The sequence below is a fragment of the Symphalangus syndactylus genome, chromosome 23 (assembly GCF_028878055.3).
Source record: "Symphalangus syndactylus isolate Jambi chromosome 23, NHGRI_mSymSyn1-v2.1_pri, whole genome shotgun sequence".
In the NCBI taxonomy this organism is placed as follows: Eukaryota; Metazoa; Chordata; class Mammalia; order Primates; family Hylobatidae; genus Symphalangus; species Symphalangus syndactylus.
The window spans coordinates 29,350,639-29,375,299 of NC_072445.2; the positions used below are offsets into that span (position 1 = coordinate 29,350,639).

Here is a 24,661-nt window from a genome sequence, read left to right on the forward strand (position 1 = left end):
TCCCAGGCTGAAGTGATCCTTCCACCTCAGCCTCCCAAGTAGCTGGGGTTACAGGTACAAGCCATCATGCCCAGCTAATTTCCATATTTTTTGTAGAGGTGGGGTCTCATATGTTGCCCAGACTGGTCTTGAACTCCTGGGATCAAGTGATCCTCCCGCCTCGACCTCTCAAAGTGGTGATATTACAGGTGTGAACTACTGAGCCTGATCTCTTTTCTATTTTTTATCAAGAAATCATTCACATAGAAATCAATCACCTACCCTGTGATTAAGGGTACTATTACAGAGCCAAATTTCATGGAAATACTACTTCAGACTCCTGGCTAGGGAAATTTGTTCCTGAAACAACAGGAAAAAAATGGAAAGAACTAAGTGAACTCTAATAAGGAACCAATAAAGCAGCGATGAGCTGTTCACTTAGCAGCTGCCCCCCAAGAGGCTTAGCTTGAGGAAAGGCTGAGAAGAAGGGAAATGCCATTTTTAAAAGACAGAAAGAAGAGCTGTAAATCCAAGGGGGGGAAATAATGCTGAACCATGTAATGTCTCGCTGAATAAATATAATTTATAATTCTAATCCAAGGACTTGCAGTGCTGGCTGGCCATTAGGAAACAACTTTCTGTGTCTCTAGGGAGTTAGAATTTCTCTCTTATTTTGAGAAGGTGCACATTAATCTCCAGCCTCCCTGCCATCCTTCCTTATCCATGTGCTGATTGGACTTGCTGCCTTTCAAGAAATTCCATCTTTTTCTTCTCCCTGGAATAAATTTTCCTCTTCTTCCACTCTAGAGTTAGTAAGAGAAAATTCTCCTCACTGCAACTTTCTTACTCCATTTTTTCCTGGTGTCTTTTTCTACTGAAATGCGATGACAGCTCTTAAGTCATTTATTCATAACTAGTGTTTTCTCAAAGTTTTCCCTTGGTTAGTCTTCATTTATCATTTGGATTGAGACTGTAGCAAAGTCTGAACTACGTTTTTTTTTTTTCTTTTTTTTTTTTTTTGAGACGGAGTCTTGCTCCGTCACCCAGGCTGGAGTGCAATAGCATGATCTTGGCTCACTGCAACCTCCACCCCCAGGTTCAAGTGATTCTCCTGCCTCACTCTCCCAAGTAGCTGGGATTACAGGCATGCGCCACCATGCTCAGCTAATTTTTATAATTTTAGTAGAGACAGGGTTTCACCATGTTGGCCAGGCTGGTCTTGAACTCCTGACCTCATGATCTGTCCACCTCCGCCTCCCAAAGTGTTGGGATTACAGGTGTGAGCCACCATGCCTGGCTTTACTTTTTTTTTTTTTTTTTTTTTGGTACAATGCTGGGTATCAAGTAGAGATTCAATAACTACTTTTTGTCTAATGTGCTTCAAATACAATCTGTCATTGACCCACTCATTTGTAGAATATCAATTATCAGCAAAACCTAAGATATCAAAAGGATTTGAGAGGGTTTAATCTCTATCATCATCAGGCTGAAATAAAAATTTGGCACATAAAAGGGACTTGAGATTTTTCTGCTGCATACAATTATAAAAAAGATATTTAATAATAATGTTTTCAGTTAATCAAAATTAAGTTCCCAAATGAAAAAACTGCCCACAAGATAAATCCAGTGTGACTTCATAAAGACCGTAACACTGGTCAACAGCCCCAAGAAGAAAATAATTTCTTGTAGGTTCTGCTATTGCTGTTAGATTTTACTGGTTATTTTGACTATTGCTGTCACTACGTTATTTGCAAAAACTCAGGTAGGTTTGATATTGTTCCTATAAAACTGGAAGAATAAAGTAAACTCCTAATTAATTTAGCTGACTGGAGAGAAGGCCAATTTTATTACTGTTAATAAAAGCTGACACCCAACCTTTATTGACTGTTTTGTGCTAAGCACTGGTCCAACAGATTTGCATATATTGAGTTACCAAATTCTCGTAATAATCCTATGAAGCAGATACTTTCATTATTCCCATTTTCCATGTAGGAAAACTGAGGGCTGGGAAAGTTAGGCAAGTTGCCCAAGGTCACACAGCAGTGATAGAGATGGGATTCAAACCCAACCAGTTCAGCTCCAGGGTCCAAGCTCCTAAACGCTACCATTCCTGTCCACAATAATACACTGATCAGAACCAGACTGAGGAATGCTAGAAAATTTAATATGGAAAAAAAAATTCCCCAATACATTAAATTAGACACATGACTTATTATTATAAAACTGTGACTAAATTCCCAATCCAACTTATTCTAATTTAGTTGAAACATTTGTACATTTTGAGTTTTCAAAAATATGTACTCAGCTGAAAAGCAGTATCTATTTATGTTTGTTTGAATTTGTGCCACAGGATTTTTAAGTTGTTGACAGAAGTGGAAATGTCATGGACTAAACTAAAACATCTCTGAATATGGTCTCGTAAGTAATGTAAATATAAATAAAGTAAGAAAAAGTTATGCTTATAAAAATAAGCTAATATTTTAAGTTGTTCATCCAAGGCAAAAATTTGGAATACTTCATATAGGTCCAAATACGATGTTTGTAAGCCTTCATTTCAAAAACCTTATGCCTTCATGGTACCCCTCTGGTCTCCACAAGAGCATCTTACCTAAGACCTATTCCATTCTCCAAAATCAACCTCTTTCCTCCATCAGAACCCAAGTACCGCTCCCTGAATCTAGAAGGACTCTACTCAGTCTGAAACATTTTAACATCAAAATGTAAATGCCCTTGGCCCTCGAAATTTTCCAAAGGCTTTTGTGTTTTAGACAGAGGGTACCTCGATAGTCCCAATGAATCTCTAATTGGCAAAATTACTAGGGTGTAACAAAGGGTATCAACAGAGATATGGCTATAGTAAAAGTGGTATCTCGGAGCAAAGTAGTTATTACAAAATTGTCCTGACCTAAAAAAGACAAAAATGTCTTCTTTCCACTTCAGACCTAATACATCTAACATTTCCGGTTAGAGCAAATGTAGGAGTTTGTTACCACAACTGTTCCTCTGGCTACTGAAGCAGGGGAAGAAGCTGTTATTTGCATGCACAGGTCATTTGAAAGGAAGTTATTTGCAAGCTGGGGTTGACCTGGATCTTTCTCGCAGAACAGAAGCGCGTTCCGTATAGGTTAAATGGGGGGAGGGGTGATCTTATTGTTTTGACAATTTCACAATTCCTTTAACGAAAATTACTACTGTTAAGCACTGGGCCAGACTGGAGTGCCAAAGGAGAATTTTCTTTTTATTAACCTTTACTGTGAACAAAAGAAGGGCTTGCATATACAAATGATTCCAACGGATTCGTTAATCATTCCCTATGTTTGTCATTAGGGATAAAAAATAAGCCATTCTTCCAGGAGAACACAGTCTAGTGACAGAAAATTTTTTGATGTCTGATAAAGAGTCACAATGACAATGATAAGTCTAAGTGTGGTGTACCTTGTCATTTTGACCTGGTTTTGCAGCAGTGTTGTCATATTTTCCAGAAATCTAAAGAACTTTAAAAAAAATAACTATCTTAGAATCAGCACTTCCCCATTTATCAATACAAAAATTTCTCCTCTGTTTCAGTCTCGACCCCACACTCATCTCCTAAAACACTATTTCTGGTTAATAGAAAAGCTAGATCTGTTCTTTACAGGTCACTCTATTTAATGGACTTCTGCAAACCTTTCCAGAAAGCATATAACAAAAATGGCCAATAAGCCTCAGTGGAACCTAAAGTAAACTTGTCTCATCTGTTTTAATTCAAGTTCTGTTGAACTAATTAAAACCCTATCAACTTTCAAAGCCAGAAAAGAAGTGCAACTTAGAGTGTTGCTAGGGATTCTGTTTTTTACATACAGGTCCATGTTCTGGGTAAGGAACCACTTCCAGGATAAAGAGCCCTAAATGGATGCAAGAGTGTGTGTGTGTTCCTGCCCTCCTGCCAGATTTTCTGAAGAAAATGGAAAGCAGATCAAAAAGGCACGCCAACTTGAAGATTGGTGGAAAACTGCAATTTCACTTAGAGTAGTAGATGGCAATAGGGCTAGATTATGACTAAGAAAAGAAAATGAAAATGAGAAACACATGAAACCTGGAAATATTAAAAAATTAGAGGCTTCATCAGATAAGACAATGGGTGTGCTAAAAATTTAGTGTAGAAAGTACATGAGTAAAAGCAGGTGACACTACAAGACATCTGTTGGACCACAAATGACAATCAGAAAACAGCAGAGGCTTCAGGTGCCTCCCAAAAGTGAACAGCCCCTTGGAGACCCTGGAGATGGTAGAGGTGGCTTGAACCTCACTGAGAGTCAGAAAAGCACTCTAGGCTTTGATAGGGCATGGGTCTCTGATTTCTACATTATATCTCATGCAGGTCAAATTACTTTTATGTATAATATTACAAGGTGAATAAATCATATGAATGTATATATTTTTAAAAGAATCTACTAGTAGGACACACCAAGGTATCTTCCAGGTTATATTCTCCCAGGAGAATTTTATAAGTATTTCTCCTTTACGTCAAGGCATCTAAAATAATAGATGGTTACTTTAAAGATGATTTGAATTAACTCTTCTAAATGCTATCTAAAAATAATTTACAATAATACATTGATTAAAATTTAAAGCCAGACAGAGATTTACTTTGAATGACAGATCAAATGTATACTTCTTAAATTCCATATCTTTCTTTATTTTAATGGTTAGGCCCAAAAATGAATAGAGAAATATACATAAAAGACAGAAAGAATTAAATTACCTTGGACCAGCAGAAAATTCAGAAAATTCACTAATCAGAAAATTCAGTCTAAATGAACATTACAATTCATATTTAACAAAAATGATTATGGTCACTTCAAGTAAGAGGTGATCAATACACATAAACATTATCTTTTTGCTTAGGGAAACATACTTGCTTTCAAGTTACACATTATTTTATTTAGGTGATATTTTAATATAATGTTAAGTAAACAAGATTTATCTATCATGGACAAACCACTACACTTCTCAGTGTCTTACTTAGGCTGTGTCTAAGTGATGCCACAAGAAGCACAACTTACTTAAAAATTTAGCCATTTGCTGAGTGCAGTGGCTCACACCTGTAATCCCAGCACTTTGGGAGGTGGAGGTGGGTGGATCACGAGGTCAAGAGATCGAGACCATCCTTGCCAACATGGTGAAACCCCATCTCTACTAAAATACAAAAAATTAGCCGGGCGCAGTGGTGATCACCTGTAACCCTAGCTATTCGGGAGGCTGAGGCAGGGAAATCGCTTGAACCCGGGAGGCAGAGCTTGCAGTGAGCCGAGATTGCACCACTGCACTCCAGCCTGGCGACAGAGCAAGACTCCATCTCAAAAAAAAATAAAAATCCCAGTCATTAATATTAAATTGCATAGAAAAATATTCAGAACATATTATGTATAAAACAACTGGTTATAAAGTAGTACGCACACAATGGCTCTGATCATATAAAAATGTATATGCACATTTGTATACAAATCAATACGTAAATGTAACTGGAACAAGCGCATATACAGAAATATGGAAATGACTAAGAGAATATACTCCCCAAAAGTACACGATTAAGTGAAATAAATGTATGTGGCTCTATTTTTGAATTAGACATCAAATTCACAATAGTAAAATCAATTTGAAATTTCTTACTCATTTTTTCCATCCGAAAATTATTTTGACAAATTAAGAACCGAGAGATTTAAGAATTCAGACCATGTCTTAACAAATGCCCTTTCTTCATTTTTTACCAGATTGTAAGGAAGTATTGTTCTTGGGATCTAGCAGCAGTATTTGGGGAAAAAAAATGACCAAACAAATAATACTGTCTCAGTTTAATGTGGATGACAGATACAGTTTTAGGTTCAAAAGGTATCCTAATCTAGTCTAGAATACACTTGTTTTTCTAGAAAAAAAAAATGACTAAAACTGAGATTTTAAACCGTATAAGAAATCAGATAGAAATTTCTCAACAGGATCAATGGTGATTAGGAATTGTATGGTTTACCCAGCTCTTGTTTGTGTGTTTTAACAAAAACAGCAAGTTAGGTGTTACTCACTTTGGGGCCTTGAAGTCCTGGTTTTCCCGGAGGACAAATACAGGGAGCTGGAGTTGAACCTACATCACTAGGACCATTAAGGCACTACAAAGACAAAAATGGAAACAGACAACAAGCATGGAAAGACATATAGGTACATGCACACATATGTTTATGCATTTATATATATGTGTAAAATGGCAAAAATATCTTACATTCACTTTAAAATTTTATTTAGCCCAACCCAATAGGAAATTCCAAATCACAAAAATCTATAAATATTAAATACATTGAAGTTACATAAAAATGGGTTCTATTTGTCTAATATATATACTTACAGTTGTTGGAAAAGAGCTAAGTGGTCCCACAATACAAATATTACCTTAAGGGGAACAATAGTATCCAAGCCTACCTCTCCATTCTGAAAGAAAAACAACAAGTGTGTTTTAAAATGTTTTTAACAAAAGTTATAAATTATCCGCCTAATTTACAGATATTTCACCATCCAGATTAGAGATATATGAAGTATGAAAACTAACAAAAACCAAAATATTTCCCTGCATTTATCCTAAAAAGTCACCTATCTATATATGTTACTACTCCATTCATATAGGAGAATACAGAAAGGATATATTTTTTTAAGGTGAGTAGAAGAAAATTAAAACACCAGAGCTGCTTGACATAATAGCCATGCAAGATTAAAAAATACCTCCAGATGAGATTTATATGCTGTCTTGAAATTTCAGGAAATCATTTAAGAACCAGAAAAAAAATGTTGAAACACATCTGAGGAAGTTACAAACTGCATGCATTAAAATCTTGCACTTGAGGAGAGCTTCTCCAAAATAGTCTGTGTTTTATTCAATAACATACAATTTTAAAAGGACAATCATCTTTCCAAACAATAAAAATGAGTTCAAAAATGAGAAGGTTGGATTGAAGGTGCAAAAGGCAAACAGGCCACAGAAAGTCACACCTGAGAGTAACGAAGGAGACATTAAAACATAAAGTGGAAGTGAGAATTCAAAATCAGCTATCTAAAGCTGTGCTTCATCATATGAAAGGATAATGGTAATGATCATATGTCAATGCAGACACATCAATAAATGAAGTATGCACAATGAATTCTCAAATGCCATAGCTTATTAACACTTTTAAAAGAGATTTACATTTCAAATTATAAATATCTAAAACTATACTGCTTAAACAGTTATTTATCTAGAAAACCCCGAATTAAATCCTTTCTAGAAAACTCTGACTACAGATCTTTTAAATGTGCTGTTCTGTGTCTTCAAGGTTTTAAAACATGTGGATCCATACGTTATTCATTTGATGGGAAAAAAGAAGATGATGACAACATAATTATACACATTTTAAAAACTATGGTTGACTTAAATATCACTGGGAATTCACATCGTCAAAAAGTTGTACAACATTCTACCATATTTCCACTAGCAGTAATACACCAATATTTTGCCCAGGGGAAAGGGGATTGATTACACACACACACACACACACACACCCATGTGATGCTGTAACATTTTAGCTCATAATCTTTTTCCTCCTAACACATTAATGAAAATAGCTAAATAAATAGAAAAACTGCTTATATTCTAGAACTATAATAAATTTTTACTTAGGTATCAACAACAAGAAAAGTATTCATTATTTCACTGACACTTTGAGAAAAAGTGTCAGTGAAAAGGAAAAATAATTATTTCTTGCTCTTCAGAAGTGTGCTGTTTGGGGTGTTCTGTCCACATGTTTAATGTACATTATTATATTGTTATATTATATTATACATGATTATATTAAGTATAATGATGTATTTCACACACTGACATTCAAAGCATCCTACATTTTTCTGGAGCAGGTCTCATCTTGCTTTACCTGAGCACTGGAATAGTCATAGTCATAGATGATGGGAAAAAACATTACTGGCGGGGCGTGGTGGCTCACGCTTGTAATCCCAGCACTTTAAAGGGCTGAGGCTGGCGAATCACCTGCGGTCAGGAGTTTGAGACCAGCCCGGCCAACGTGGTGAAACCCCGTCTCTGCTAAAAATACAAACATTAGCTGGGTGTGGTGGCGGGCATCTGTAATCCCAGCTACTCTGGAGGCTGAGGCAGGATAATTTCTTGAACCCAGGAGGTGGAGGTTGCAGTGAGCCAAGATCGCGCCACTGCACTCCAGCCTGGGCGACAAGAGTGAGACTCCGACTCAAAACAAAACAAAACAAGAAAACATTTCCTTGTGGTCTTTCACTCACACTTGCACAATGACACATAACAATTTCATTTCAATTGTAACCTCAAAATATGTTTTGCTTCATGTAACTTCACTTCCACTAACATTAAAAAATAAAATTAAGTCTACATATTAAATTAATACTCAGATATTATCTACTTTTTATTTATTGCTTTGAAAGTGCTAAAGCAACATCTGGGAACAAAACAATCCCTCCTACTTACAAATCCAGGAATCTCACATGCCGTCTCCCGGTTGTTCTGTTCTGGGTCACAGTAGATTCGCAACTTTTGGACATCAAACTAAGAACATAAACCCAGTAGAATTAAAGTTGAGGCACAAGCTAATTGTTTTATAAGAGTAACTCAGATACATAGAAACATCCACTATGGTTAGTAATTGTGTAAGGTTTACATCACAGCATTTAGCTAAAACAATGAAAATACAAAATTTTTATACTTTACACTATAAAGATGTGATGCAACATAACTACTAAAGAAAAATTCCCTAGCACCAAGAGCAAATCTCCGATTTTCTTCCAGAACTCAGTGAGGCTTTTTTAGTACTCCTGTATTAAAAGCTAATCTAAAGAGCATTTTGTCGGACACTTAAAAGTTTTCCCAGTTTTCTGTGTTTATCTTAAATCTCCACAACATTCCTGATGGTATAGGGTGGACTCAAGAAGCCATCTTTGGTCTTCGCTATTTAGTTGCTGGCATGGAGTGTTGTGTGATTAGTAGGCCCAGCACCTGTTAATCTTTAAATATTTACTACAATTTGACATGTAGCATTAATTCATAGAGACCACATGTGTAAACACGTATATGAAAATGACAGACTCGTCCTTTAATAGAAACAGTGCAGGAGGGACATACCTTTTCAAATAAAGGATTTTTCTGGAAATGGCGTTTACAGACACATTTCTCCATCCAAATACAGATACTCCAGTTTAAGGAGGTATCAAAAAGTCAAAACAAAACTTTTGTAGGTATAATTTGAACATACCACAATTGCTTTATTTTTAAGGAACAGTTTTGTTTGTGAAGAACCCTGACATGAATTAATCTAATTTTATCCTTGCAGCTGCAAAGACATTTTTATAGCCCCACTTACAGATGAAACTATATTTTCTTTTCCAAATTCATTACTTAAACTGTTTCTCTTGGGAGACATGAAATTAATGTTTCCTAGAAATGTAGAATTCTATCCTGAACCCAGGGGAACATTTTTCTAAATATTCTTATGAAATAGATTAAGTCCAATTTTGCATTTTAATACATATACATACACATAATTTCACTAATGAACTGACCACATTTTGGTGAACAACTTAAGGGAATTCATAATTAAGTTAAATACGATTAAATGTAGTGAAAACTATTAAAAAGGACAGCAAAAGTTTCATTCTATATAATTCAAAGAGTAAATCATTATTTATCTACCTGAACAGTTTCTTCTTTTCCAGAATATTTTCCAATTTGGGTTTGCCCATTGATCAAGATCCCTAAAACTGGATGTAAGGGCTTGTTTTCAATTTGTTGGTCATCAATATATAAAGTTACATCTTGCTCTGTTACTAAGAGACGAATTTGGTGCCAGCCTTCATCAAACAACATCTACAAAAAGAAAGTGTGGAAGATTGATAAATAAAGCCCCTAACGATATTTTATTTTCTTTGTTCTTACTCCCTTGTTCCTAACCATTGCTGACAAACTTTATCCCACACAGACTGACTGTATTATACATTAATTCACCCTGATCCAAGGTGGACCTCATATGCTATCCACCAGTTCTTTCATTAATCTTTATCTGAGTTCCTATTACATATTTCAAAGAAATTGTGTCAAACAACTTACTAAAGCAACTACCTCAAAGTCATAAATGAGTTTAATAATCTCTGAATCCAAATGGCTTCTCTCCTTCCTCATCTTGTTTATTTCATTGCAACTTTGGGCCCCATAACTAATCAATCTTCCTTGATAATCTCACTCAACTTCTGGAATTCAAACAATCTTGATCATTTTCATTTATTCCTCTCTAGTTGTTCATTCTCTCTCTCTGCCTCTGAGTGTTCTTCTCCCTCAACCTACCCTTTAATGAGGGCATTACTCATAGGTCTATTCTGGACATTTTTCACTCTCTCTTTGACTCATCCATTCCTCCAGGCCAATTATCACTGCTATGTAATAACTCCCATGTCTACACTAACAGCCTGTACCTCTCCTATGTGTGGGTCCTATAATTCTAATACTAGGTAGAATAATTTTTCAGGATGTTTTACAATTAGCCCAACAATGTATGCAACAAAATAAACTTGAACTACCCCCCAGAGTTTTCTTCTTGACCCCATTTCCCTACGTAATAACATCCTCTAAACATAAGTTTCTTTCTTCGAGTTGCAGTAACTAACCAGATGCAGAGTTCTACCCAGTATATTTCTTCAACATGACTCAAATTCATTTCTTCATTTTCATTGTCACTGCCATAATTTAGGCTCTTGGAACTCTTGTTTTACTTCAATAATTTTCAAATCTGCCTAGATCTCTGACCCTTTCATTTCCAAGCCATCCTTCAGACTACCACTAGAATTAATCTCTCTCCCTACAGTTCTGTTAGGGGAGATGTTCCATCTTATTAATTTCTGTATCCCCAGGACCTGGCCTAATTTTAGATAAAGTTGAAAGTATTATTTATGGACAGAAGAAGAAAAAGAAGTAGAGAAGATTGCCTTGACCGTGACACACTATGGTCAAGACCTTTTGATGAAACATTCACTGAATAAAGTCCAAACCACATTATATGGCTTTCCAGGCTCCTCATAAATTGGGCTTACAGCTAGGTAGCTTTTTCTTCCATGCATCTTATACTCTAAACACAGGAGAGTCACTTTGCATTCTCTAAATAAAAACCTTGCATTTTATTACACACATGATGACTCAATACTGAATCATTTATTTAATGTGCCCTTATATCCATCTCCATCAAAATGCTATACATCCTTCAAGGTCCAGTTCAAAAATTATTTCACTTATTCAGATTTCCTCTTATTTTATGTTAGAACACATTTTCCCATCCACACTCCACTAACACTTTGTACTTCTATTTGATACCAGTTGCCTTGAATATCCTATTGGAAATACGCTCTTTGCAGGTAAGAAACATGCCTTATTCATTTGTCATTTCTTACACAATCTGGCACATTGGCTTTAATGAAGACAGCAAATAACAATTTTTTTAATGTAATATACTTACTAAATGAAGAAATCGCATACTTTATATATATTACCATATATATTTCCTAAGCTGTGTAATATGGCTTTAGACTATCATCATTATAATAATGAGCAAAACTTACTTTTATTATCGCATCTGGATTCTGAAAACATGATTTTGAAAATAAACTTTTTCAAGTTTATATATTCTATTAAATATGTATTCCATTCGGGGAAATAAAATGTCCTCCTAAATTAAGGTAAATTTCATACCTATTATGTATCTGGTATTTAATATTCTAACAGATATGTCTTCATGTAAATATCCTGTAGAACATGGCAGTGTAAAACAGACCAATATGGACTTTGACGTCAACTAGACCAAAATTTAATTCCTGATGTCATCACTTATTAGCTGTTCTACTTTGAGGGAGAACTTAACATCCTTGAATATTAGTTTGTCTGCAAAATGGGAGCAATGGTTTCTTTATTGGATGGCTATTATAATTAAATGTGCCTGGTACCTAGTAGTAGGCACTCAAAATACGTCAGTTCCCCTCAGCATTTGTCCCCATATTGATCAAGAAAAAATTTTCCTTTCTTTGTTAGTTTTCTTCAACACAGAAACATTAAATTTAAAGTAAAAATATTTCCAGTCATGTTAAAATTATAGCCCTCTTTTCCCCAACACACATAAACCCAATGGTGCTTCCCCATGAATATCGTAATCATGGTATTATCCCGGGCATCTTTACCTTAACTTGAGGGTTAGCAAAGGTAACCACTTGTGAGCCATTAATTACACTGGTTGTTGTAAACAATAATATTTTGTCCACACCATTTAAGGTAACTGCTATTTGTGGCCTTCCATCAATAGTTAATATTCTCCATAAATCCCAAATTTTCTTGACTTTAAATCTTTGAGTAGACACAAATACATACGATGGAGGAAGACCTTCTGGGAAAACATTGCTAGAAAAAGAAGAGCAAGCGTAAGCTTAAAGAATTCTTGACGTGTCCATGGACATATCCCCCCAAAAAAGTTGTGTCAACATATAATGCATACCTTGTGAGTTCTGATAAATCAACTTTTGATGTTACTTCATATCCTTTTATCTTTTTTGGTGAAAGCTGTATTCTTTTCTTAACCTTTTTATTTACATCTAAACCTAAAAGAATATCAAATCCCCTTTCATCACGAGCTGCCACTGGAATTCGTGTTGGACAGACAGATTCTATAAAGCAAAAGCAATAAAAGTTGATTAATCATGGACTACTCAAAAAAGAAAAGAAAAATCAAGCGAGAAATACTAGACAATATAGTATTCTATAATTAGAATTATAAAATCTACATATGCATAGTATGTAAATGTATATGAATACCTTTTCTGAGAAAATGTAGAAGTATTTTACACATTTAAGAGTGAGATCTTAATATGCTTTTTTCTCTAAAAAATGAGGGATAAAAGTAAAACAAAAATATAACATAAATATTTGTTAATGTATTGTCTTTAGCAAAAAATTGAGACAATCTAACACCTATGGAAAAGAAAAACAATGGAACAGGATTTATGATTCTCATTAGGATTTCCTATTAACTAGTCATACAACTTTGGATAATGCTTTTAATTTATTTAATTCAAAAATGAACACTAAAATTCTTTTCTTGCATTCTTAGCATTTAAGGGGTAAAAAGTATTTTCTGTTCTTGATTTTCTTTCCAGTTCAAGCAGCTTATATTTCTATAACTCAAATATCATTAGTCTGTCTCTCTGGAAAAAACTTAACCTGGGTCCCATCTATTCATGAAAGTTCTTCAAATGGACATATTTTCTCATCTATAATTATATATTAATCATACGTATAAAGAATATTTTCTTAAGAATAATCATTAGCATTACATAGTCAGCTATATAGGTAATAAGTATGATATACTTTAGCTGAAGAATACAATAACTGAAAAAATTTACTAAAGATGATTAATAGCAGACTTTAACAAGCAGAGGGAAAAGAATCAGCAAACTTAATAATTGATCATCTGAAATTATCCAGTTAGAGAAACAAAAAGAAAAAGGAATGAGAAAGAGTGAAGAAAGCCTAAGAGATTTATGCAACACCATCAAGCATACCAATATATGCATTTTGGGAGTTGCAGAAAAAAAAAAAAAAAGAAGAGGGTGAAAAGGGGACAAAAAGCTTATTTAAAGAGATGAGGCCAACAACTTCCCAAATCTGGAAAAGGATATGGACACTCAAATTCAAGAAGCCTAATACATGCTAAGTTAAACCCAAAGAAATCCACATTGAGACACATTATAATCTAATTGTCAAAAGTTAAAGGCAAAGATCACATTTTGAAAGGAGCAAGAAAATAAAGAGACTTGTTATGTACAAGGGAACCTTGATAAGACTATCAGCAGATTTCTCAATAGCACCATTGCAGGCCAGGAGTGGGATGACATATTCAAAGTGCTGAAAGGAAAGAAAAAACCTGCCAACCAAGAATGCTATGTCTGGCAGAACTGTTCTTCAAAAATGAAGGAGAAATAAAGACTTTTCTAGATAAACACAAGCTGAGAAAGCTCATCACCATCAGATCTGCCTTATAAGAAATTCTCAAGGAGTCCTTCAAGATCAAACAAAAGTATACTAAACAGCAACATAAAAGCATAAGATAGTATAAATTTTTCAGATAAAAGTAAATATATAGACAGACACACAATACTATAATACTGTAATAGTGTACATAAATGACTTTTAATTCTGGTGTAAAAGTTAAAAGACAAAAGCATTTTTAAAAACTGTAACTTTAAAAATACGTTAACAGATATAAAATATAAAAAGATGCAATTTGTGGCATCAGTAACAAAGGACAGGTAGCAAAAATATAGAATATTTATATGTAATTTAATTTCATACCAACTTAAATTGTAATAATTACATGATGTTTCATGTAACCCCTATGAGAACCTCAAAGAAAATACCTATGGAAGATAAATAAAATGATAAAGGGCATCACTACAAAAAAAAGCAATAAAACACAAAGGAAGACAGTGAAAGAAAAAAAGAGGGACAAAAAGCTACAGGAAAGACAGAAAATAATTACCAAAATGGCAATAATAATTTTTCCCTATCAGTAATTACCTTAAATGTAAGTGATTATACTCCTTAATCAAAGTACATAGAGAGGCTGAATTGTTTAGAGCTACAGATCCAGCTATATACTATCTATGAAAGACTCTAGCCTGGGCAACATGGCAAAACCCCATCTCTACAAAAGCAAAAACAAAAGCGAACAAACAAAAAAACAACAAAATTAGCCACACATGGTGGCATGTGCCTGTAGTCTCAGCTACTCAGGAGGCTGAGGTGGGAGGATTGACTGAGTCTGGGAGGTTGAAGCTGCAGTGAGCTATGATCATGCCTCTGCACTCCAGCCTGGACAACAGAATGAGACAAAGGAATGGGAAAGGAGAAGGGGAAGGGGAAGGAAGGGAAAGGAAGGGAAGGGGGAAAAGGGAAAAGGGAAAGGAAAAGAAAAGAGAAAAGAAATGAAAAGCACCCACTTTAAATTTAAGGACACACATAGGCTGTAAGTGAAAAAATGAAAAAAGATATTCCATGCAAATGGTAGCCAAAAGACATCAGAGATGTCTATACTTATATCACATAGTACAAAACTATAACAAGAGACAAAGAAAGATATCCTATTATGATAAAAGGGTCAATTCACCAGGAAGATATAATAATTATGATTATATATGCAGCCAACATCATGGTAACAAAAATATGAGGCAGACATATACAAAACTGAAGGGAGAAATAGACAGAAACACAATAATATTAGAGGATTTCAATAATGATTAGAACATTCAAACAGAAGATCAATAAGGAAATAGAAGACTTGAGCAATACTATAGACCAAATGAACCTAGCAGATGCATAGAGAATATTCCACCAAACAGCAGCAGAATACACATTCCCTTCAACTGCACATGAAACATTCTCCAGGACAGACCACATGTTAAATCACAAAATATGTCTTACTTAAGAAGGCTGAAATCATACCAGTATATTTTCCAACCACAATGGAATAAAACTAAAAATTAACAACAGGAGGAAAATTGAAAAATTCACAAATATGTAAAAATTAAATAGCACACTTTTGAATAGCCATTAGGTCAAAGAAGAAATCAGAGACAAAGTTAGAAAATACCTGATGACAAACAAAAACACAACATCCAAAATTTATGAGATGCAGGAAAACAGTACTAAAAGAGAAGTTTATAGCAATAAATGCCTAAATTAAAAAAGAAAAAGGATATCAAATAATCAAATAAACAACTTTATACCTCAAGGACCTACATAAAAAAAAAGACAAACTAAGCCTGAAGTTAGCAGGAGGAAAAACATAATTTAGATTTAAGCAGTAATAAATAAAGTAGAAAATAGAAAATAGAAATCAACAAAGCTAACAGTTGCTTTTTTGGAAAAATCAACAAAATTGACAAACCTTTAACTAGATTAAGTAAAAAGAGAGAAGACTCAAAACAAGAAGTGAAAGAAGAGATATTACAATTGATGCCACAGAAATAAAAAGGATTTTAAGTGACCACTATGAACAACTATATATCAACAAATTGGTAACCTGATAAAATGAATAAATTCCTAGAACATATAACCTACCAAAACTGAAACATGAATAAATGAACATACCTATAACTAGAGATTAAAGGAAATTAAATCAGTAATCAAAACACCCCAACAATAAAAGCCTAGTGCCAGGTGGCTTCAGTGGTGAATTCTACCAGACATTTAAAGAAGAATTAATATCTGCCTTTCTTAAGATCTTTCAAAAAATTGAAGAGGAGTGAACACTTATAAACTATTTTTATAAGGCCAGCATTAACCTGATATCAAAGCCAGAAAAAGATACCATAATAAAATAAAACTACAAGCCAGTATCCCTGATGAATATAGATGCAAATATCCCCAATAAAATACTAACAAACTGAATTTAACAGCACATCAAAAACATCATACACCATGACCAAATTGGAATTATCCACAGGATGAAAGACTTCGACACATAAAATCAATAAATGTGTCATTGACAGAATGAAGGAAAAGATAACATGATCATCTCAATGGAGGCAGAAAAATAATTGACAAAAATCAGCACTATTTTATGATAAAAGCCCTCAACAAGTAAGGAATAGAAGGAAACTACTTTAACATAATAAAGACCATATTTGAAATGTTCACAGCTAACATCACACTCAATGGTAAAATGTTAAAAGCTTTTCCTCTAAGATGAAGAACAAGACAAAGATACCTAATTTCACCACTTCTATTCAACATTGTACTAGCCAGAGGAATTAGGCAAGAAAAGAAATAAAAGGCATTCAAATCACAAAAGAAATAAAATTATCTCTGTTCACAGATAGCATGATCATAAATATAGAAAACCCTAATGATTATACATAAAAGATTCCATGCCAAAAAAATGGTTAGAAGAAACAAATGAAGCAAATTTGGAGAATACAAATTCAACATATAAAAATCAGTTGTGTTTCTATTCAGTAACAACAATTTAAAAAGAAAATTAAGAAAATAATCTCATTTATAAAACATAAAAATAAAATACTTAGAAATAAACTTAACCAAAGAACAAAAACTTGTACACTGAAAACTACAAAACAATGATAAAAGAAACTGAAGAAGGAATAAATGGAAATATATCTTGTGTTCCTGGATTGGTAGACAATATTATTTAAACAGTCCATACTGCCTAACTTGATCTACAGATTCAATGCAATCCCTACAAAAATCCCAATAACATTTTTTACGGAAGTAGAAAAAGCATTCCTAAAATTTATACGAAACCTCAAAAGACCTCAAACAGTCAAAACAATCTTGGGAAACAAAAACTAAGCTGGAGGCCTCACACTTCCTGATTTCAAAATATATTGCAAAGCTAGAGTAATCAAAACAGTATGGTAAAGGCACAAAAACAAACATATAGACAAATGGAACAGAATAGAGAGCCCAGAAAACACTCTTGCATGCATCAATGAAATTATCTTTGACAAGGGTGGTAAGACTGCCTGACGGGGAAAGGATCTCTTCAATCAATAGTGCTGGGAAAACCAGATATCCACATGCAAAAGAATAACGTTGGACCCTTATTTTACACCATACACAAAAAACAACTCAAAATAAAGACTTAAACATAAGATCTGAAACTATAAAATTTCTAAAAGAAAACTAGGAAAAGCTTCATAACATCAATCTGGTAATGATTTCTTCCAAATCATTTATGATTTATTCCAAAATCACAGGCAACAAAAAAAGCAAAAATAGACAACTGGGATTACAGCAAACTAAAAAGCTTCTGTGCAGCAAAGGAGAAAAAAAAACTGTTAAAAGGCAATCTATGAAGTGGGATAAAATATTTGCAAACCATATATCTGATAAGGGATTAACATTCAAAATAAATAATAAACTCCAACTCAGCAACAAAAAAAAACTGATTAAGGAATGGACAAAGGACATTTGTCCATTTCTCCAAAAATGACATACAAATGGCCACAGGTATACGAAAAAATGTCCAACATCACTAATCATCAGAGAAATGCAAATCAATACTACATTGAAATGTTACCTCATACATGTTAGGCTGGCCATTACCAAAAATAAAAAGAAAGAAAGACGAAGGAAAAGAGGGAGGGAGGGAGGGAGGAAGAAAGGAAGGAAGAGAAGGAGGGAGGGAAGGAAGGAGGGAGGTTTCAGTCAAGCAAGATGAAAAAGTTCCAAAGATATGCTGTACAACATTGTGCTTATGATTCACAATACTGTACACTTAAAAATTTGTTAGGAGACTAGGTTTCATGTTAATGTGTTTTATATGAGGGGGAAAGAGAAAAATGAAGAAGAAGAAGGAAGGGAGCAGAAAGGGGAGGAAAAGGGAGGAAGAGGGAGGAAGGGGGAGGAAAGGGGAGGAGGAGGGAGAAGGAAGGAGGAGGGAGGAGGAAGGAATAAGGGAGGGAGGAGGGAGGAGGAGGGAGGACGAAGGAGGAGGAAGGAGGAGGAAGGAGGAAGGAGGAGAAGGAGGAAGAAGAAGAGGAGGAGGAGGAGGGGGAGGAAGTAGTAGTAGTAGAAGGTAGAAAAAGAAGTAGTAGTAGAAGAGGAAGTGGTAGTAGTAGAAGTAGTAGTAGTAGGCGTAGTAGTACTAGTAGCAGTAGCTGCAGCAGCAGCACAAGTCTTTTACAGAGATAAAGGAATCATCACCTATCAGAGAAAGGAAAGTATTAGAGACAACTCTTCCAGAGAAATAATAGGTCCATAAAGATGAAATAAGCTGTGGGAAATATCATTTAACTCAATAATATTTTGTTCATTGTGATTCAACTACAGCAGAGTATAAAAATAAACAGTATTAGGAAATGGTCATCCTACATGTTAACACTTCAACGTAGAAGTTAAGTATGTGTCAAAGAAAAAGCATGTGAATTTCTCAAATGATTCAAATACAGATTACATGGTTTGTGGCTGTTGTAATATAGCAATGTTTTAGTTTAATGCATTAATCATACTCTAATACAATATAAAAGCTCAAGTGCAGGCTGGGCGCGGTGGCTCACGCCTGTAATCCCAGCACGTTGGGAGGCTGAGGCGGGCGGATCATGAGGTCAGGAGATCGAGACCATCCTGGCTAACATGGTGAAACCCATCTCTACTAAAAAATAGAAAAAATTAGCCGTGCATAGTGGTGGGCGCCTGTAGTCCCAGCTACTCGGGAGGCTGAGGCAGGAGAATGGCATGAACCCGGGAGGTGGAGCTTGCAGTGAGCCGAGACTGCACCACTGAACTCCAGCCTGGGCGACAGAGCGAGACTCTGTCTCAAAAAAAAAGTCAAGTGCAGAACACCCATATAAATTCCATAAGTGCATTTTCAAAAACATTTAAAAAGATGTCTATTGTGCAACAGATATGTGAACTGATTAGACATATAAATTATTTACATCTTTTTGAGTGTGGATGAAAATATATTTGGCAAGATTTCAATTTTGATTGTGTTTATAGATGATACATTTTAGCTAAAAGAATGTTTAACTCTTTTAAGCACATCTACTAGTTAGAATCATTAAAATAGGATGCATTTACCAAAATACAGATCCACAGAAAAAGTCTCTGAAGCAAATATTGAACAAACATTTTATCAGTTACATTTATATTTAAAGATAAAAATGAATGATAAGTGAAATTTCTCCAGGAAAAGTCTGTTTTAAGAATGAAATATACCTGGCTTCAAAATCAAAGAATTCTAACTAATATGACCACACATTAAAAATTTAAATCCCACTAGCCTGTTCAATATGATAAATGTCAACAAAATCTAACTACTAGAGATTCATAAAAAGGACTGTGGTGGTGATTTGTACTTATTACAGTACCTTTATTTAAAGTTTCATGGAAGAAGACGTTTAATTTTCTACAGTCTCTTAAATACGAAAATTTAAAAATGTTTTTCTCTACCATATCCCACAAGCAAATATGAAGAAAACAGAGGAATTAATGATATAATTTGTTTCCTAACCCATAAACACACAGGATATTTTTGTCAAATGTGAAGCCACCTACCTTGGGAGTTTTTGTAGACAAACTAATATTCACTTTATATGAATATTACTTTAATATAGTACATTAAATTCCTATAATATTAAAAAATAAGAGATATAAAAATTACTCTCCTCTAAAATAATCTGAATATTAGCATATCTATGCCATAATAGGATTAATATTTACCAAAACTGGGACTTTCCCATACCATGCAGTTATCGTGAATATGAAGTTAGATTTTATGAAATGATATAAACATAATTAATAAACTGTTATTTTCAAATGTTCTGTGAAAGGGAAGTTAAGCTTTTTAAAGTGCAATTTTAACATGTTTTCCCCCTAACTTTAAAAATGTCAGTAATTTGAAGCTTTTTTTTCTGAAGAAATAATGAAATTCTAGCTCAGAATTATGTACAAGAATATTCATTTCTGTCGTTTATATTAGCAAAACTTAGAAATAAACTAAATGTACAAAAACAGGAAAAATTTAAAATAAATTACAGTAGGAAATTTTCTGCTATCCTGTAAATAGACTATAAAAATTGTATACATGAGTATATAATACAAAAATAAAGTATGAAATTATATATGCAATAGTATCTTGATTTAGGCAGAAGGATAAACTAAAACACACTGGGGAAAAAAGGAAAAAAACTAGAATGTAAAGTACAGAAAAACTCATTAACAGGGGGGATATGATTATATGTGATTTATATATATTTTTATTCTCTGTGCCTTTTTTTCTACAATTTCTACAATAGACATGTTATAATTGAAAGGAAAAATAATAAATGTTACAAAATATTGTATTTTCCATACATAGATTTGTAAATAATTTCTAAAAACCAAAATTTATCCTAAATACATATAACACAAAAAATTTATGCTCACAGTATAAATATAATATTTATAACATTATAAATGTTGTAACATTATAATTGGCATTAAATATAACAATTTACACTAGTGTTAATGAAGAAATTATATCAAAATGTAAAAAGCACAATTATTAATTGCTTCCCAAATTATATTAAGGCATTTTAAGGCTTACCTTCACAAAGTTTCTGCTTCATCACTTCCCTTATTTTGGATATTGCAATATAGTCTTCCACATAAAACACATAAGTAGACGAAGGCTTGTTGGCAATAGCTCTAAGTTCAGCATCTTCTGTTTCTGAACCAACACCAATGGCAAATAATGTTATCTTACTATCCCTTGCTGCTTGAGCTGCATCCTTGACGTCATCTTGGGATTTGCCATCCGTAAGTACCACTGCTATCTTAGTCAGAAATCGTGAGGACTTGGCAAAAAGGTAATCGAGTGCAAACTGGATGGCCTTCCCTGTCCTTGTGTTTCCTCCTAAGTAGAGTATGGATTCCACTGCTGCCGTCAAATGTTCTCCTGAATCATAGCTTCCGAGAGGAATCTCCAGCACAGGGTAGTCACTATATTGAACCACTCCAACTTGAATAAACTTCGGCCCTATGTCAAAGTTTTTTGTGATATTGACAAGCCACTTTTTCACTATTTCAAAGTTTTCTGGGCCAACACTATAAGAGCCATCTAAGATGAAAACCAAATCTGTCGGAGCAGTACGACAACCTAAGTGCAAAAGAAAACCATCATAGCACATCTTTTATATAAAAAGCAAAAAGGGAGAGATTTTAAATATATGAGTTTCAGCTATATACTAATATCATTGCTTATTTTAAATTGTCAGTGAAATATGTTTAGCTTAATGCTAACCTGAAATATTACAAAAATAAAAGCCAGTGAATAGGGAGAAAAAAATTAAAAACAAATTTTCTACCAACTCCAGGACTTAGCTAGCCAATAAAATTTCATCTTTGATATATTAATAGTTGATAAAAGTGTAATGAACCAAGATCACCCAATGAATCAACTCTTGCATTATATCCAAGATGAGTTTCTAAAGGTCTGATGTCTCATATTCAGTGAATAATGTAGTCAGAACATTAGCTTATACTAACAATCTATCGTTAAAGGTATAAAGCTATTCCTTGTGTAGTAGAGATAGAGATTCTTGTTTCAAGATGCCAGGAAACACATGTGGTCAACACATCCTAACGTCCTTTTGGGGAAAAAAAAATACCCTCTTTGGTGCAAGTTACATTTGAACAAGTTATAAGCAGTTGTGGAAAGAAAAAGACTTCCCCTGTTATAAATGTGACATGCTAAATGTAAAACAAAGCATGAATATAAAATTATCTTATTATCATATGGGCTATAAATAATAGCTATTATTGCTGCTTTAAGTACAGAAGTTAGGGAAGAAGACAAATATAGCTGTTCTTTTCTGAGCATTCTGTTAGCCATTCCAAACTATTGGAATTGCCCCCAACAAACCAGTCTATCTTTTAGTCTGTGTTAGTCTCCCAACTCTGGGCCTTTGCAGTTGCTCTTCCCTTTTATTAGAATGTCTTCCTCTTCACCTGACTAATACTCTTGTTTCAGATCCCTGATTGCCTGTCAGCTTTATCATAAAACCTTTCCTGACCTTCCACAGTTAGGTTGCCATCCCCTCCTAAATTTACAGCAGTCAAGGAGTTCCAAAAATAAAAAGAATTGCCAAAATATGGATTTGTCTCAAAAATGTATCTGTGATTATGACATTATTCCTAAAGTGCTCTACCGCAGGTGGTAGTATCCTCAGAAGGTGTAAGGGACACAATTCCAACAACCTCTGCCATGGCGGCCACTGCCAGAGGTCAAGGTGGGGACAGCAGAAATGGAGTTCTGCCCAGAGGCAAACTTGCTAACCCAAGGGAATGCAATTTTTCTGTTATTTTTGGAAGCTTGGAAGCTGGATGGAGTAGGATTAAAGGGTTATGCTTTTATTGTTTTTTGGTTTTTTGCGGGGAGAAGAAAGGATAGAAAAGCTTGTTGGCAGAGCTTTTCAATGTTGGCCCTTCCTAAATACTGAGACTCATTGTTGTCTGAAGCTGTTAGTGTTTGTGTGCCACCTGATTCAGTGGTTTTCACTCTAAGAGGGTTATTCTTGGCCCTTCCTACCCTTCTCCCTGTCACAGGGCCACAGATCATGTATTTCATAACTGTAAAGTTAGTCAAGAGCATGGGCACACAAGCAAATCACGCCATTTATAAGCCCTAGACATAATATCCGTCCTGAGAACCTCTTCCTTAGAGAGATGAATGACATCATAGAAAAGGAATGGGATTGAAGAGCAAAAACATGGTTCAAATACTAGTTACTGCCCTCACAAGCTGGATGATACTAGGTAAGCCCCTTAACTTATTAAAATCCCTTTTCGCACCCAAGAAAAACCAAAGGAAAGGGTATCCACATTATAGAGTGACCGTGTGAATTAAACTATAAAAGTGTTAAGCAAGCTTTAAATATTATTGTATTAATAAATTTTAAGCCAAGTTGAAGCAAATTGTCAAACCACCTCATTTAACTTTTATAGAGACTTTAGTTAATTTATAGTAGGATGCTTATGAGTTTTAAAATGTGAACATAAGCAAACTTTTTTTTTTTTAAAAAGTGTGCTATCTCTAAATGATAGTCTGGGTAACAGAACTATAATTAATATAGCTCTTTATCTCTATAGGCATCTCTTTATCTCTTTCCTATAATCAATAATAACATTCACTGAGATGTACTGTGCTAAGCCTTTGACATGCATTATCTCATTCAGTCCTGATAACCAATCTAGAAGGCTTTCTTTATCTTCCTATCATGCAGCTCAAAAATGGCTGAACATGGACTCAATACCAGACTGTTTGTTCCAAAGCTTGATGTGTTAATTGAATAAACTATTGCCATAGAGTCATCTCAAAATTATCTCTGAGGGAAGTTTTCTTCTCAGTTAATGAGTAACATAGCAATTCACTTATTTTAGGGAGTTACAGAATCAAAGACAGTAAGAATGAGATCCTTAAAACCATTACTTGAACTCTTCTAGTTTAATTTCCAGATTAATTCGTTGATAACGAAAAAGGACAATGCTGATAGTTCTTACTTGATCTTACTTCCCCATCTTCAGCTAACACAGAATTCTGAAGAAGCAGCACCAAAACCACGCAGAGAAATGTAATATAGTGAGCCATGTTTCTGTTTTCGTTCTAATATTTTGGTTTTAGGATTCCTAGGGGAAAAAAAAGGCGAGTTAAATATATTAATTAAAGTCAACATCTAGCCATTATACATTTACATTTTGAAATTACAAGAGCCAGTTGAAGTACAGCTAATTTTGTGACTATTAGAATTAACTTAAATCTGTTTAAAATAGCCAAATGTTAAATATATTAATGCAGGAGGACAATGAATAGCAGCTAAAGACCATGATAAATCTTAATTCATAATTGTCTTCAGAAAAGTATACACATTTTCTAAAATTTGAGCTTTTTGCAAAATATTTACTCAAATTTATCCTTTGGGCATAGCCTGTGGAACCTTATCTCATTCTTTTTACTATCTGAATATTAGCAAACATTTTTCTTTTAAGTGTGGGTTTGTATTTAAGGGACACTCAAAGAGTATTTAATGAAAATATTTCTAAGATACAGCTGGTCGAATT

General features: G+C 34.2%; 1 protein-coding gene across 1 annotated transcript in view; it reads right to left on the bottom strand.

The window, feature by feature from the left end:
• COL21A1 (collagen type XXI alpha 1 chain) overlaps nt 1-24,661 on the bottom strand; it is a 198,649-nt gene that overhangs the window by 99,756 nt on the left and 74,232 nt on the right. The window contains exons 2-9 of the mRNA XM_055263888.2: nt 24,104-24,229; nt 21,150-21,701; nt 12,543-12,711; nt 12,232-12,448; nt 9,707-9,880; nt 8,489-8,566; nt 6,430-6,438; nt 6,039-6,122 (exon numbers count right to left, since the gene is read on the bottom strand). Of these exons, the coding sequence (XP_055119863.1) occupies nt 6,039-6,122; nt 6,430-6,438; nt 8,489-8,566; nt 9,707-9,880; nt 12,232-12,448; nt 12,543-12,711; nt 21,150-21,701; nt 24,104-24,191 (1,371 nt within the window). The 5' untranslated portion in view covers nt 24,192-24,229. The remainder of the gene's footprint in view (nt 1-6,038; nt 6,123-6,429; nt 6,439-8,488; nt 8,567-9,706; nt 9,881-12,231; nt 12,449-12,542; nt 12,712-21,149; nt 21,702-24,103; nt 24,230-24,661) is intronic.